Consider the following 15,612-nt stretch of genomic DNA (forward strand, 5'->3'; position numbering starts at 1 on the left):
AATTTAAAAAAACGATCGTGCTACGATGATTTTTAACGAAGATATCGTCGGTAATGTCGAAAACACAAGGGTTATTTCAATGAGCTGTGATTTGGCGAAAAAAAATCGTAGGAACTTCTTTTTTTTTAATTGAAGAGAAAAGTATACACTTTTTGATACCGTAAGCAGAACTGGCGAAGAAAAATTACTACACTCCGTACAGTGCATCAAAGTGTGCAATTTTTTAGAGAAAAAACATGATCTTGATTTTGAAAATGTTCCGGGAAATGGGAAGAATGAATGCAAATTCCAATAAGAGCTTCTTAAAGCAGAGGCTTTGCCCTATAAAATGAAAAAAAAACTTTTCAATTCGACCAGTTTTCGCAAAGTAACGCTTATTTGAAATTCGCGAAATTTTGATGTAAATTTCTTGTTGCGTTAATTTTTTTGACCAGTGTAGTATAACAAATTATAACAATTATAATTACTAATACTTATTATATTCATTATAATTACCATTATACATTATATTGACAATTATCATTTTTCTAATGTTATTTTATTTCATATTGCAAGACTTTAAGCAGATAGCACGTATAAAAAGTTATTTTTGCAAAGGCTGTAGTACTTATATACAAGTGACAGTTAAAATAATGCTTACCTGTTGTAACGATAACGTCGTGCAATTCATAAGGAATTCTTCTTATAATAATTTCGATGTCGTTTTCAATATCCGACCAATAAAGGTGGTTTATATTTCAAATAAATTAATACATTTCATGAATATATTTCAGATAAATAAAACCATTAAAAATGAGTAACATTCAGTATACCTACCCTGATGGAAAACTTTTGCTGAAAACATAAGAAATTTGCTGAAATTTGGTTGAAAATCTTTTGCAATTGACCCAATTTCATTATCATTTCTGCACTTTCTCATTAAAAAATTTATTTTCAGTGAAATTCTGCAAATTTCATAATATACAACATTTATACAAATTTTTCACTAATTTTTAGTAATATTAATTAACTTTCATCTAATTTCACAGTATTTCGTTGAATTTCATAACGAAACTTATGATTTATTTTGAAATGGCTTCAACAAGTTTCCAATAACTTTCATTTCACTTTTCATCAATTTCATTACATTATCAGCAAAATTTTTCCATCAAGGTATCCCTGATAATATCAAAATAAATCATAAGTTTCGTTATGAAATTCAATGAAATACTGTGAAATTAGTGAAAGTTAATTAATATTACTAAAAATTAGTGAAAAAAATTTTGAAATGTGTATTATGAAATTTGCAGAATTTCACTGAAAATAAATTTTTTAATGAAAAATTGTTGAAATGATAATGAAATTGGGTCAATTGCAAGAGATTTTCAACCAAATTTCAGCAAATTTCATTACGTTTTCAACAAAATTTTTCCATACACGTTATTGCGAATAGTATTATCACAGCCCCGGTGGTCGAGCTGGCTAAGACGCCCGTCATGGATTGTAGGGAGGTCCCAGGTTCGAATCCTTGCTGGGGTAATATTTTTCGCAATAAGAATTTTAATAGCCTGATACGGTCAAAAAAAATCGCTATAGCCAGTGTAGGTCGATAAAACTTATGAAATTATAGTAATGGTAATAGTAATTATTGTAATAGTAATTATAGTATTTAGAATACTTTTAAATTAAGGAAAGGATTTACCAAATTTATCTGGAATTGTAGCATATCCAATAGTATGATTGGTGCAAGGATCTATTTATTCACCTGGTGTCAAACTCATTTCATCAACACAAATCATGCAATCGCTATGTCGTTCATCCGGAAAGTTTGATACCTTCTCTTTTAATAAATCGAAAACTTCATCACAAATTCCATCTTTAAAAGAAATGCATTCCAGGCGATTACGCAGGGTACGAATTGCAGGCAAAGGAAAACATTGACGTAATAATTCCTTGTATCCATTATCTCCACATGCATGTTTAAGCCGTAGTGCTTTTTTAATAGTTTCACCTGTCCATTTATATATATGGCGTCCTTCATATTTAGCCTTAAGATATTCTATCTGATCTTTATTAAATACTTTTTGTAAGAACTTTGGTGCCAAAAGAATTTGGGGCCTTTGTTTATTAAGTAACTGAATAGAATTCCTCAGTTGTCGTATACGCTGCCGAAGAATATTAATTGTTCTGTCTTGTTTACGAATAATTGTCTCAAATTTTTTACTTGTTTCATCCAGGTTTCTTCTCGGTCCTTTTATATTGTCACTTGCAAGTATCTTTGAGTCATCTGTTGGAACATCTACTTCGTCTATTGTACTTTTCTGCAACCTCTTTGCATTATTTATTGCATTTGTATCGATTGTGTCAATGTCTGTGAGAAGACGCTTCGATGATGATGTAGAAGGAATCTCAATGGGAAAAAAATCACTTGTAGAAATTCCACCGTTTTCTGGAAGATGAAAAATTATTGGAACCGCATTGTTTTTTAGCCTCCTTTTGCCATCAACGCGCACTTTTTCCCACATTTCTGCCGAAAAATGGGTCTGCAAAAATTATATAAAATTATCATTATATTTCTATTTTTAATATACAATTTTATTACTTACTTCGCATACATATGAGTTTTTAGTTAGTCGCCACTCTGATGATTGATTATTAATATTTTTCACCCATATTGTCCTTCGCTGTAAGTTTGATGGGAAACGCCTCATCGAAAAGCCTTTTTCAGTGGAATTGGTGCAATGAGGTACACAACAACCAGGCATTTTCTACAAAAATTATATAATTTATAATGAACATTGAATGTAACTTTATGGTTAAGAAATGGTTTGAAAATGATTTTAGTGACAGCATGCATTATAATGTTTTTCTACATATTTCTATATGCTTTATACTCTTTCTATATACTTTATCTTTTATAATACTATATTACGTACTTGTGTGTCACTTGCTGTATCACTTTATAATCCACAATATTTATGAAACGTAATACACCACACTTGTGATTTGGTTACCTTTGGTCTGTTCGTTATCGCTGCATTACTGCACTAGTGCAGTAATGCAGCGATAACGAACAGACCAGACGCCATTTTGCGTCACCCTTGCCAGACTCTTACTACAGGGACTCTAGTTATACTGTGCCCAAAGTTTGCATCACTGACTCCAAAGTGACCACAGTTTCCACGTGAGAGTATTTGAGGTGCATGAATGAACGCTACGAGTGCTCCAATAAGAGAATCGATATGTGAGTATTAAAGTCAATATTTTTGCTAAAAATCAAGAGTTGAATCAGAGAATTCAAACCAAGAATTAATGTGAAAATCACAATACATGTACGATTCTTTAACAAATCCGGGCGAATAAAGAATCTAAAGTAAACGTGCGTTTCTTTCAGCGTGAGAAAAAATGACAAGGTTTGCAAGAGCGAAGGGATCCAAAGCTTCAAACGAAAGACTACCGAATGAGGCTACGCCATGGCACGTAATGAAACAACAATTAGAGGAGAGCAAGAGCAAGGTACCTTTGGAGAAGAAAAAATCGGCGAAGGAGTTATTGAAAGAACGCGAGGATCCCCTCAACAGCGGCACTAAAAACACTCAGGAATGGGCGGAATTTGAAGACAACAGACCCAAGACTAACGTAAAAAAACATAAGGATCCCAAGTCAAATGGCGATCTCGTAAAAAAATCGAAAAATAAAGTAGCATCCGTAGGTGATAACAATGTAGAGAAATTGCAAGCAACGGGAAATGTAAAGACAACAGACAGGAAGAAGAGCAAGTTTTCAAACGAAAAGAAACAAGCCATCGACAATCTAAATTCAACATCCCATGAGAAAGAATCGGGCAAGCCGGGGGTTCCACAGGATTCAAGTCACGTTGTGTTGAGTAAACGACAGAAGCGGAATCAGAAGAGGAAGTTGGAAATGTCTAACGACGGATCCAAGAGATTCAAGAGAGATGCTCCAGTCAAGAGTGGCAATGCAATCACGAGGGAGGAAAGGATAAAGAAGAAGGGAGAGTATAAAAGGAGAAAGCCAAATACCGGTGTCACAAAAATAATAATCAACGGTGTTGAGGTCGAAATTGTTATGTACGATGGATTCCCCGTGAAAAAGGAAGATGCCGACAGATTAGCGGAACTTAAACGGAAAATGATAATGAAGGGTACGTATACGCAAGGATAGGAAAGTTACCTTTTAAAAATAACTGGTTACTGTTACTCGTTACAGAATTTAAAAAAGTTACTAATTACCGTTACCATTATTTAAAAAGTAACGATTCGTTCCTTTTTTCGTTACTTTTAGTGCCAAAACAAGATAAGAGACAAGACTAAATAAGAAATAAATTTGTTCTTGAAATGCAACTACAAGGTTTATTATAGGATTTTGATTATAGAATTGTTTGGATAAGATTATCGATATCGTCGCTGTATCCTATATATTGCGTACTTGCACACTAGCGTCTAAAACTTTATAAGTTTTATAACATACAGTATCAAAACTTGAAGATCGATTCATAAAGTACCCATACAGCACAGATGGTTGCAGTTACGTTGCAGAAACTGCAATCTTGCAGAGACATTGCAGGGATATAAAATTGCAAACTTTCGATAGCAATATTGCAGCAATGTTTCAAAAATAATAAAAATACTATATTTTCTATTTAAAAAATCTTTCTAATTACGAGAATTTTATAATGTTATTTTCGTTGATACCAATAATGGGCGAATTATTAAGTACTTGATCAGTGCGGTGTGGCTCGCAATCTCCATCTATTGCGAAGCGACATAATCTCCTTAGGTTGCTTCGCAATAGCTTACTGTGTATTGAAAAAGGGTGCATATGTAATTAGTAAATTCTCTGCTTATGTACAACAACGACAAATTATTCCAAAAATATTGCACTGCAACATTGCTATAAATGTTGCACTGCAATCTCTCTGAGGGCGGACATTTCAACGTTGCTGCAATATTGCAATCTTGCGATGTAACATTTCTGCAATCTTTCTGTGCTGTGTGGGTATATAAAAGATTGATAAAGTATGAGATATGAAAAATAATGATAAAAATAACTGTTATATTCGTTAACATTACTAAGAAAAAGTAACTGCGTTACCGTTACAGTTACAGAAAAATAATGTAACGCCGTTACCAATTCGTTACCAAAGAAAAGTAACGGCGAAAAAAAAGGCGTTACAAGTAACGCGTTACTTCCCAACCATAGGCTTGTTTTCTGTTCTTACACTAGTGAACTAGTGCAATAAATTAGAGTAAGACAAGCATATATGTATTTTCTCATTCTACCTTACTGCACTAGTTCACTAGTGCATGAACAGAAAATAAACCTCATGCGTGTACGTTTGCGTTAAACGTTATACAGGATGGTCCTGAAATAGTTGGTCAAACTCGGGGATTGGATTGGGCTCGTCATAAGAATGAAAAAAGTTCCCATAAACGTTAGTCCAAAAACGCATCCCGCAGGTGTTACGACTCATTTAATTATTGATACCTGATTTTAAAAAAATCGAAGGCTATAAGAGGACAAACTTTATTTTTATTTACAAAAGTTGTTAAAAATATCCACTTTTAGCGAAAACACGTGTTCTCATCTAACCATTGACTGTCTAACGTGCTCAAAGATTCCTAGCGTATTTCGAAATTGCTGTTTTAAATTTTTAAGTGCTCGAACAATAATAGTGGATTTTAATTGTGACAACAGATCACTCGATTAAGCTACTTATTGAACACAGTAATTAAAAAAGCACAAATCGTAGTAAGTACGATGAAAACTTTAAATGCACTTATTCTCCGAGATTGATAATTAAATGAGTCGTAACTCCTGAAGAATACGTTTTCGGACTAACGTTTAATGGGAAATTTTTTCATCCTTTTGACGAGCCCAATCCAATCCCTGATTTTGACCAACTATTTCAGGACTACCCTGTATATGCAGAGTTTTCCATTTGAATTGTTTCGATGTTTCTTCTTTACTTCCTCGAACTTTTCAAGCGTGAAAACTGAAATTTTAAGTGCAATCTCAGTATCTGTGGATTCAATTAGTAAAGTCCCCTATTATGAGATAGGTATCTAATATAAGATAGTGGATTTTCAACGTCCAAATTCAATAACAAATCTCTTTTCGCAACGATTACCCGATTAAACAATCAATTTTCCGGTAAACAGAACATTCTCTTCGAAAACAATAAATTCATGGTGGAACCAGCAGACGATGCCAATTAATTTAGCAGAAACTCCGCTCTCATATTAGGAGCCTATCTGATATAATAGGGGACTTTCCTCTATATTTCCTGCTGATGAAATAATTAAGACTTTAATTCTAAGAGTAATGGTAATATTAACGGTATCCGCATCAAATTCTATTATTATTTAGGTATACCAAAATCTGAGGTGGATACGGCGATGAAGCTGGAGAGACGCAGGGCTGAGAAAGCCCTGACGCGCGTCAGGAAACTAGTCTGCTTCAATTGTCGCAAGTCCGGGCACAATCTGTCGGATTGTCCCGAGCTCGATCACAACGAGACCGGCACAGGCATCTGTTTCAAGTGCGGCTCAACGGAACACACTCACTTCGAGTGCAAAGTCAACAAGGATTCTACTTACAGATACGCAAAGTGTTTCATCTGCCGGGAGCAGGGTCACATTGCTGCGCAATGCCCGGACAATCCTAAAGGAGTTTATCCCCACGGTGGTAGCTGCAAAATTTGCGGGGCTGTGACACACTTGAAGAAGGACTGTCCGGATTTGGTGGATGCCAAAGAAGGCAACGCAGTCACAGTGGAAAAGATGGACGAATCTGCCGTGGAATCTTTGCAGAAAGACGCAAAAGAGAAGTGCGACGGCAATAAACCCCTTCAAAATAAGATCATAAAATTTTAGCGATACACTTTACAATATATTTACGAACTTGTATTATATCTTGTTTTTCTTATCGATACAGAAAGAATTATATACACTTGCCAGAAAAATGTCTCGAGTCTTCAATTTTGTTTTTTTTTTTTTTGCACAAAAGTTTTCTTGAAAACTTTTCTTACTCCATGCATTGAAACCTGAAATTCTTTATTTCTTGAAGCATAGCGTACAGGCCGTGTATAAAAATGATTTCTTAACAATACAAATTTAGATTGTAAAAACAATTGTAAATATGGATTCAATGTTTATGATACACATAGCGAACATAATATTGTTAATACTATAGCTTTTAATAACAAGACTTCTTTGCGATACATCTTACATTATATACGCCACACGTGCGCATATAGGAAAAATATTACATATAATTAAAAATCTCTTACTCCCTAATTTGATATTTCGAGGATTAACATTTTGTAATCTACCAACAGACTCATTATCATTAGTATATTGCCAGTAACTTAAGGTTACGCGGATCGTAACGTGTTAAAATATTCTTATGTAAATATTGAACATCAAGAGAGAAGTGGGGAGGGGGGGAAAAAACGATTAAAGAGTAATAAATCGTTTCTCAAGTTATCAGAGCAGAATTTAAATAGTAATATTCCTGGTGGACGCAGACGAATCAACAGAGGCGATTTTGACGTACTGTACATTTTAATCGCAATGCATATAATATAATGTGAAATATAAATATAACTATATAAACTGCAGCTGCACTTTCGATCGTGGAATTTTTATTGGAGAAATAGACGTGTGTGCGTATTATATATATACATATACATATACGTGGATGTATATGTGTATATATAAACACTTGTATGTAACACAGGGTGCTTCAAACATCGTATATTTTCTCTTATAGTCTAAATAAATGGCGTCGTTTGTTTCGATCGACAATCGAGCCGTCAATAAACTTAAGTTACAAGCTATTGAAAACTAAGAATGAATTAAGTTTTAAGAGTATTAACGAATAACATAATTTTTCGTATGTAATATCAAGTACCTTTTACTGAAAGTAGAGCTTTATTCGATACCTATAGTGCTGTTAAGACACCTAATAATATTCACAATTAAATAAGGATATACGGTGGAAAATAATATATAAAGACTTTTTAATATACAATTAGAAGAAGAGAAATACTATATAGCTACAGTCGCAGTTGTTATGTCATATTAATAATGTTGACGTATTAACATTACTAATATTATTGTTTTATGTATGTTCTGAGACACACAAGAAAATTATATATTTGTACTATTGTTAGTTAAGATATTATGTAACAACTGTGATTTAAAGCATTGTAGACACTTCTCTTCTTTGCGATTAAATAAACTATAAAGGAAAGTATATATGGATCGGTGAAATTTCTGCTATAATAATTCTAATTTTAGCATCTAATATATATTATTTCGCAAATATAACGATTTATCTCTAAAAATATATGAAATACAACTGATAAATTGACGAGATAAATTCACGAAATATTTATCCTCTCTGAACACTGTAAATTTGTTAAATGGTAATGATCAAGCAATTGAACTGCAAGGTGAGCTATCGCCTCTCGTTTACAAACATGTGTGACATACATCTGTTTAAGAAAGGTTTAAAATTAAAAGAACCCTCATTTGTCAGCAAATCGACAAATCTTTTACTTTATTTGAAATTAAAAAGTCAACGGATTATTAATTTTTAAAGCACAGCAAAAACACCTTACACCGATGTATAAATTATAAAATTGTCATTTTTGTTCTTAGTCCAAAAGTGAGAGCGACTCGCTCCTTTATAGCTTATATCATTCCCATATATTACTCGGAAGCAAATTCACGCGCGGAGTTATTCGTCGCAGACTCGCTTTAAAAGGCGCTTAAAGAATAATGTGTTTGAGTTCAAAAAGTTCTCAAGACCTCTCGCATCTTGTGTGATATAACGTCTTTGGTACCAACACACATTATACTATCTTTATTTATATTCCAATCTCATAATCAATAATGACAAATGAAAATTATACAATATATATGCGAATATCGCAAGTGCACCTGCTAAGTAGCTTCAGCTTTGTGCGCCGACTCGATGATCTCTTGCAAGCATCGGCCGAACTCCTCGATGATGAGACGCTGCGATGTCTCGTCGTCAAACATATTGCGTTCCGCCTCGTCGGCTTGCGCCATTAAGCATTGGCATGTTATCTCTACTACCTTCTCCGTCAGAAAATTGAATGGTTGTCTATAATAAACAAAAACGTAGATATAATATATATATATATATATCAAAATATGTAAAATTAAAATGTACGTGCTATGTCATACGTCTGCAATACAGCGAGATTTCATAAAAATTATATTTGTAAAATTACATTTGTAAAAAAAATGTTATAGTTATACATTTCTCTCATACAAACCTTGTGCCAGTGTTGGATGTTGCAGGAGGTCTAAACGCCATCTCGGACAACTGTAGCTGCGCCTTATTTAGACTAAGCTGAGTCGTTTTGACTTCGGCTGCTTCCACCAGGTCCTTTAGAGATTTCTTCTGTAAAATTGGATCCACAATATTGCGACAACCTATACACTTACAATTTCCAGAGCACGGAATTTTTGCCTGAAAGAGAAACACGCATTTGTATTTCTCATATCAACGAAGATATTTAAAACTACCAGATATTGATATTAAAACTTTTACTGCAAAATCATTGTTTAAATGCGTGAGTCATAAATATTTTAGACATTTTATTGAGTGAACAATTACCGTGAACATTATCAAGAGGAAGTGCATGTAGGAACGTAATAAAAAAACTTAATCGCATATCTTGTTACGTTTTCCATGACAAATCAAGAAAAAAGTACGTGTACAAGCTTAATTGAATAATATTTATATTGTTCAAAATACCTCGTAACATTCGCAATAATTTTTAAGGCAACCGCTACGTTTGCAATTGCAACCTTTGTTATGTCTCCTTATATCCTCGCCAGTCTCACGGCCTTTCCCGATTTTAGGTCGAAAGGCATTAGGATTGCGCTCCAAACAGGATTTAATTGCGCGCTGTCGCTCTTCCTCGTTTCCAAGATTGTTTGAGCAATTATTGCAATTGCACATGTGACAAAATTCACCGTTTGCAAAGCAATCGCAATAACTGTAACGTAAAGATTTCTATTTAGATTTTATTCAAATATAAATAATAAATTAATAATACAAAAGTAAATTGCAATTAATTCTGGAAATCTAAGAAAACAATTTATATATTTCTGTAATTCTGCAGGATTTACCTTTTACTTCAATTAAATTCAAAGTGCAACAATCTTTTCCACAAGGAATGTTATATCTTAATAAAGGCTTTTAGGTAAAACGATGCTTTTAACTGTCAGTTATGAAAATAACAAATGAAAGTGAAAATCCAAAGCCTACTATACAAAAGATATGTATTTGTAAATAGTTGAATGAAATTTTTCGATACCGCATGATTCTTTTGCAACAAAATACTTACAGCTTAAGACACTGGGACTTGGTGCAGTTACATGGTTTTCTTGGCCTAATGCCGTTCGGCTCCACGTTGCCATAAACGCCTCTTTGGGAATTCTTTCCATCAATCACGCAAAAAGTCGCTGTAGAACTTTGTGAACTTCCTAAGAGACCTGGCGTTGTTTGGTGGGATTTCAATTTTGTCTCATCTGTCGACTGCCCAGATGGAATAATAATATTTTATATGTATAATACACATATGTAAATTTTTCAAAACTATATACGGGATACACAGAATGATTCGGAGCAAGCATTTGTTACCATTAGCTAATCATAGCAGGCGCCTCGCACAAGTGCGCCGTGTCGGCTGTTGAGTCGACCTATCTCTGGTATTCAACCCGCGATAAGCGAACAATTTCCCTTTATGTAATTTAGAAACTAAGCTTCGGATAAAACTTGTGAAAAGAAAACGTCAGGCATGACATTCCAAGAACAAACGTTTCCGACTCACTCTGTATATTCTCCGAAAAATAGTATAAAAATCAATTGCGATATCTTATAAAGGTAACAAAATTACAGATTTCTTAGAATCGGTATTGAATCTTGTTTTTGGACTTATTTAAATTTTAATACTTTTAATTAGCACGCGAAAGAAAGGCATGCAACCCTGCCGGAAATAATTCTACAAAATTCTACAAAAAAATTAAATATAACTGCCAGAATCTAAGAAATTCTACGTAAATTTAAAAAGTGTTATAAAAATCAACATAAAAATGCTAGAATTGGAACACTTTTGTTAATTTTTGTAATATTCTACAAGTAAGCAGATGTTTTAGTTCTTTAAGATTTCATTGTTTCTCAAATTTTTAAAACTAGTAAAGTTTTGTACTAATTTTTACAAAATTGTACATTTTCATGAAATACTACTTGAAATAATTTCTTGATTTGAGAACATTGTAATTTGTGATACTATTTCATAGATATTTTTACAAAGAGACAAATGTTTCAACGACGATATAAAAATTTCTACAAATTTCTATTTTGAGTCAATTTTTTTGTAGTTATTTATAGAAATGTTTTCCGCCAGGAAACTGGATGAGCAAGGACATAAATGGATATTGAACCTGTTGTTGGATATATTGAGCAGGTAAAACAACGATGTTTCCAACATTCGGACTGGTCGACAGAACCGCCTGTCCCGATGCTAATTGGCTCAACGCCGACGCAGGGATTGCCACCGCATTCTTCGACTGACCGCCGACAGTTGCTGTGGCAGTAGCCGTCGCAGGTATGATCAACTTTTGGCCGCCGCTCGTCAGCGTTACCTTCGGCGCAACAGTTCTCAAAGACTGACTTCCGGTATTCAGCGGCACAACCTGAAGACCGTGAAAGAAAAAACCGTCACTTGCGATAAACCATATTTTTAATGTTACGTAGCATCTGAGATATTATAAACTATTAATAAAATGTCCAAGGTTAAAAATAGAGAATAAAAAAATACATGCAATAAACACATTTTTCCTTATTTCTCGCGGAAAGATGGTTAATGTTATCGAATTTTAGTATACCTTCACAATTTGTTGTTGATTTCCTATTTTCTGACCGATGCCTACAGTCTGAAGTGTTGTGCTGGCCTTTGATTTGCCGACGGTAACGACATTGGTAGATCCTGTCGAAGGGGTACTAACTAATCTCACATATTGCACCTGAAATAATACAACGGACAATGTACACATCCACCTTGACGACTGATGACAATTGTGGATCAATTATAAGATGATATACTTGTCTTCCGGACATCTGAATTTGATGGACTTGATTCGATCCGGTCACAATGTTCTGGTTAGCAGGTATTCTAATGACTTGTCCACTTCCAAGTACGTTGCCAGGTTTCAGAGAACCCTGAAGGAAGAATTTTTACCGTGTAATTTACCGGAAGATAATTACAAGAATCGTTTGATCATAATTCACAATCGTCCAACCTGTCTGATGATGACTTTCTGCGGATTTTGCTGCGTGGATGATTTGGCCGTAACGAATATGGGCTGCTGATTCGTCGTCGAGGACTTGGCCTGAAGACTCATGGTCGGCGCAGGCAGAATCTTCGTGGGTGATTTTGCTGTATTCGCCGGCACTATGGTTACTTTCGATGGCTGAGACGTTGACGATTGCAGCAATTTGTTGAGTATCATACCCTGCGAGAAGATAAAAAGACACATGTAACAACTGCTGTCGCGCGAGACAATTCTCACAGAGCCGCATCGCACAAAACACGAGACGAACCTGCTTCGGCGAGGATGACGGCAAAATGTGCTGCTTGTTGGAGAGTATACCCATCTGTGCCAATGTGATGTTTTTCGCCGGGTTGCCGTAATTAGACGAGGTATTGTTGAGGAATTTGATCCCCTGAGTCGGCTGGTTCTCGCTTTGCGAGCTCGTAATGAGAACCTGCTGAGTACCAGACTGCGGCTGATTTCCAGTCAATATCATCTTCGTGTACACCTGCAAAAGGTAGCGTTGGAGTTGAGAATCTAACATGTGTAACTTTACACGAGTGAGCTCCATGTGAGAAGAGGACCGTCCTCGCGCATACGCTTCGGTTTTCAACAAAATCAATGACAAAATTTCAATATAAGATGAAAGATCGCGAGCAAAGAGACACGTATACGAGGTATGTAACAATTCGTTTCAATTGAATTGGAATTTTATTGTACAATTTGAGGAGGACGACTCTGTACGAAGAGACGAAGGCGACAAATCTGTATCTTACATTGCGCCCTTGCGATACGGTCTGCGTTGTCCGTTTCACCGGCGGCTGCGAGATCTTGACGTTCATATTACTGATGGTGATATTCCCGGAGGCGTTGGTCGTCGCGACGGACTTGGCGGGCTGAGTGGTCCTCAGCTGAACCATGCTACCGTCCGCGGACTTGCCGGTGATCAGAGTCTGGGCTAGGGACTGCAGCTGCTCGGCGGAGGCCGTCGGCGGGTGGGATATCTTGAGGATTTGGCTGGTGCCCTGTCCGCTCGCGGGAGACACAATCATGATCGACTGGCTCTGCGTGGTCTGGACGCTCGGCTTCATCTGGGGAAAAAAGCCGTCGTGAATGGGATCGTCGCGTCGGCGCTGCGGAACGCGCGACATTACTTGGACCGTCGACACCGGCACCCGCTGCAGGGTCGGCTTGGTCTGGAACACGATGTTCTGGCTGTTCTGACTCGCCATTGTGTAAACGTGCTCGGCCTGTACCGTCTGCACCCGCTCGGCGATCTCGGTCATCTCGACATCAGGTACTATCGTATCAGTCTCAACGTTCCGCTCGATCATACGCTCGTCGTCCATCACCCCCTCGGAGTTCATGCACTCCAGCTCCGCCTGAATGTTGGCGAACTCCTCGAAGTCGTTGGACGTGTACTGCTCGCCGCCGTGGGACAGGCTCAGCGCGCTGAGATCGTTGTCGCCCAGGGTGCGCGAGTCCAGAGCCAGCGGCTCCACCAGTGCCCTCGCGTTCTGCCCTTTATTTGCAGACATGGTAAGACCTGGGGAAAGCACATCGGAGTCAGTCGAGAGCGGCGCTCCGGGTTCACGGCCCAGCGTTCGATTCGTCGCGGCAACCACAGCGGCTCGTGCGACACCGATTCCACTTGCACTCTAAATCGAGATCGCGCCAATTCCCCGACGCGTCTCCGTACAACGTGCCAGGGCGAGACATATATCTTGCGACGAATCGAGGCCGCCTCCGTCGAGGAGACGAGTTTCGAGAAGCAAAGCGCCGCGAATGTGCAAGCGCGGGGCGACCCTCGTCCAAGTTTCGAAACTAAATCGTTCGCGAAAGCTTTACGAAAGAAAAGAGACCGACTGGGGAGCAACAATCTGTTATTGCCGGACGTAAGCACGCCATTCGGACAGACGTCGGTTGATTAAGCCTGCAATCAAGCGGCAATCGTACACGCGTACACACGCTCGCCCGGCAGAGAATCCGAACGTTCATTCCACTCTACCGCGATTTTGTTTACTCGGACGAACGCACGATCTATCTGCGGCCTCGATCGTTCGCGCTGACAATCTTCGTCAACGTGGTCCGGGATTTCGAAACGAACGAGCGAGCGAGAGAGAGAGAGGAGAGAGCGATTCAAATTCCATCGCGCTTTTGAAAAATCGCGGGACGTTCCGCGTCGGCCGTTCAACCGAGGCAAAGTGCGTTCGACGCGGGCGTGCGTTCGTACACGCGACGTGCCAAACGCGAATTCGAACGCGCCGTGAAAGGGCGCGGAGAGGGAGAGAGAGAGAGAGAGAGAGAGAGAGAGAAGAAAAAGGAAAATAAACCCTGCCCCCCTCGAGAGAGAGCCAGAGCGTGCGTGTACGAAGGGAGCGCGAAGCCGCCGTGGGACATCAGCGCCATTTCTCGGCGGAACGCGCCATTTTTGCGAGGCGGATTTTCGAGCGCGCAGCCGAGTTGCGCGCGCGAGGCGGCGCGCCACGCGCCCCTCGGGGGGATCGCGCGGGGCCCCGACGCGCGCGGCACGACGACGGGCGGGAGGTCGCGGAGGACGTGGCGGCGACGCCGAGACGGCGCGGGACCTAACCTCAAACGCAGTTTTCGCGATCGGCAGGGAAGCGGGTCGGGGGGGGGGAAGGGAAGGGGCCACCGAGCGGAGTCGAACGACGAAATCGTGGCTCGCAGGCCGCGGCGCGGCCCCGCGATCCCCCCCCGTCGTTCGTAGAGGATCTCTGCGGACGGGCGACGGCACGGGCGCGGCGTCGCGCGTCGCACCTCGTCGTCCGGCACACACGTACCTGCGCGTTCCTTCGATAGGTCGAATTGTTCAAAATCACGCGCCCACCATTGCTGGCCCACAGTGCACCGCCGTCGCGTGTGAAAATTGCGGCTGGGGAAAACGAGCGGCTACGCGGCGATAGCGCGGCCGGCCGGGCCGATCGGGCCGTGCGTGACGACGGCGGGACGGATGTTATCGCGAGGCGGGGACGGGACGCGGACACGGTTTCGCGCACTTTGCCAATCGCCGCGACATTTCTCGCGCTTACGCGGGCGAAGATTGAACGGGTCGACGAGTAACGAGCTGGCAGCGAGACGGGAAACTCCCGGCGCGTCGCTGGACGCGGCGCCGCGGCGCCATCTGGCGCGACGGAAGGTCGCGACAGCGACCCATCGCACAGTTGAAGCAGAGAGCATAGCCTAGTGCAGACTGCACGCAGCAAGCAGCAAGCGTCGAGCAGCAGCCAAT

General features: G+C 39.1%; 3 protein-coding genes across 5 annotated transcripts; 1 reads left to right on the forward strand and 2 right to left on the reverse strand.

Annotated features, from left to right (window-relative positions):
- Positions 1-1,716: 1,716 nt before the first annotated feature.
- LOC105557971 lies at positions 1,717-3,008 on the reverse strand. Of its 2 annotated transcripts, none has more exons than XM_012005420.1 (3): positions 2,916-3,008; positions 2,586-2,747; positions 1,717-2,428 (listed from the first exon to the last, which is right to left on the reverse strand). In XM_012005420.1, the coding sequence occupies exons 2-3, from the start codon at positions 2,590-2,592 to the stop codon at positions 1,737-1,739; spliced, it is 699 nt and encodes a 232-aa protein (XP_011860810.1). In that variant the 5' UTR covers positions 2,593-2,747; positions 2,916-3,008; the 3' UTR covers positions 1,717-1,736. The 2 variants fall into 2 exon arrangements, with proteins under 2 accessions (XP_011860810.1, XP_011860809.1); XM_012005419.1 differs by having other exon boundaries at positions 1,717-2,522.
- Positions 3,009-3,133: 125 nt separating this feature from the next.
- Positions 3,134-6,964, forward strand: LOC105557972. Its single transcript, XM_012005421.1, has 3 exons — positions 3,134-3,223; positions 3,374-4,144; positions 6,370-6,964. The coding sequence occupies exons 2-3, from the start codon at positions 3,385-3,387 to the stop codon at positions 6,873-6,875; spliced, it is 1,266 nt and encodes a 421-aa protein (XP_011860811.1). The 5' UTR covers positions 3,134-3,223; positions 3,374-3,384; the 3' UTR covers positions 6,876-6,964.
- A 215-nt stretch (positions 6,965-7,179) lies between these two features.
- Positions 7,180-15,455, reverse strand: LOC105557973 (protein lin-54 homolog). 2 transcript variants are annotated; one of them, XM_012005423.1, is made up of 12 exons: positions 15,164-15,455; positions 13,514-13,905; positions 13,136-13,450; positions 12,649-12,867; positions 12,348-12,560; positions 12,151-12,267; positions 11,934-12,071; positions 11,490-11,741; positions 10,391-10,581; positions 9,796-10,039; positions 9,311-9,438; positions 7,180-9,135 (listed from the first exon to the last, which is right to left on the reverse strand). In XM_012005423.1, exons 2-12 carry the CDS (start codon positions 13,895-13,897, stop codon positions 8,952-8,954), a joined length of 2,385 nt encoding a protein of 794 aa, XP_011860813.1. In that variant the 5' UTR covers positions 13,898-13,905; positions 15,164-15,455; the 3' UTR covers positions 7,180-8,951. The 2 variants fall into 2 exon arrangements, with proteins under 2 accessions (XP_011860813.1, XP_011860812.1); XM_012005422.1 differs by having other exon boundaries at positions 9,311-9,507; positions 15,164-15,453.
- Positions 15,456-15,612: the final 157 nt, after the last annotated feature.

This window comes from Vollenhovia emeryi, unplaced genomic scaffold (assembly GCF_000949405.1).
Source record: "Vollenhovia emeryi isolate VEMERY1.0 unplaced genomic scaffold, V.emery_V1.0 DF939396.1, whole genome shotgun sequence".
Classification (NCBI taxonomy): domain Eukaryota; kingdom Metazoa; phylum Arthropoda; class Insecta; order Hymenoptera; family Formicidae; genus Vollenhovia; species Vollenhovia emeryi.

Excerpts from the sequence above, each read along its gene's own strand:
- LOC105557971 (XM_012005419.1), bottom strand. The coding sequence starts at position 2,744 with ATGCCTGGTTGTTGTGTACCTCATTGCACCAATTCCACTGAAAAAGGC. Across the intron at positions 2,523-2,585 it reads AAAACTCATATGTATGCGAA|ACCCATTTTTCGGCAGAAAT; the intron begins GTAAGTAATAAA and ends TAATTTTTGCAG.
- LOC105557972 (XM_012005421.1), top strand. The coding sequence starts at position 3,385 with ATGACAAGGTTTGCAAGAGCGAAGGGATCCAAAGCTTCAAACGAAAGA. Across the intron at positions 4,145-6,369 it reads ACGGAAAATGATAATGAAGG|GTATACCAAAATCTGAGGTG; the intron begins GTACGTATACGC and ends ATTATTATTTAG.
- LOC105557973 (XM_012005422.1), bottom strand. The coding sequence starts at position 13,897 with ATGTCTGCAAATAAAGGGCAGAACGCGAGGGCACTGGTGGAGCCGCTG. Across the intron at positions 12,561-12,648 it reads CGTCATCCTCGCCGAAGCAG|GGTATGATACTCAACAAATT; the intron begins GTTCGTCTCGTG and ends ATCTTCTCGCAG. Across the intron at positions 12,072-12,150 it reads TTCAGATGTCCGGAAGACAA|GTGCAATATGTGAGATTAGT; the intron begins GTATATCATCTT and ends GTATTATTTCAG.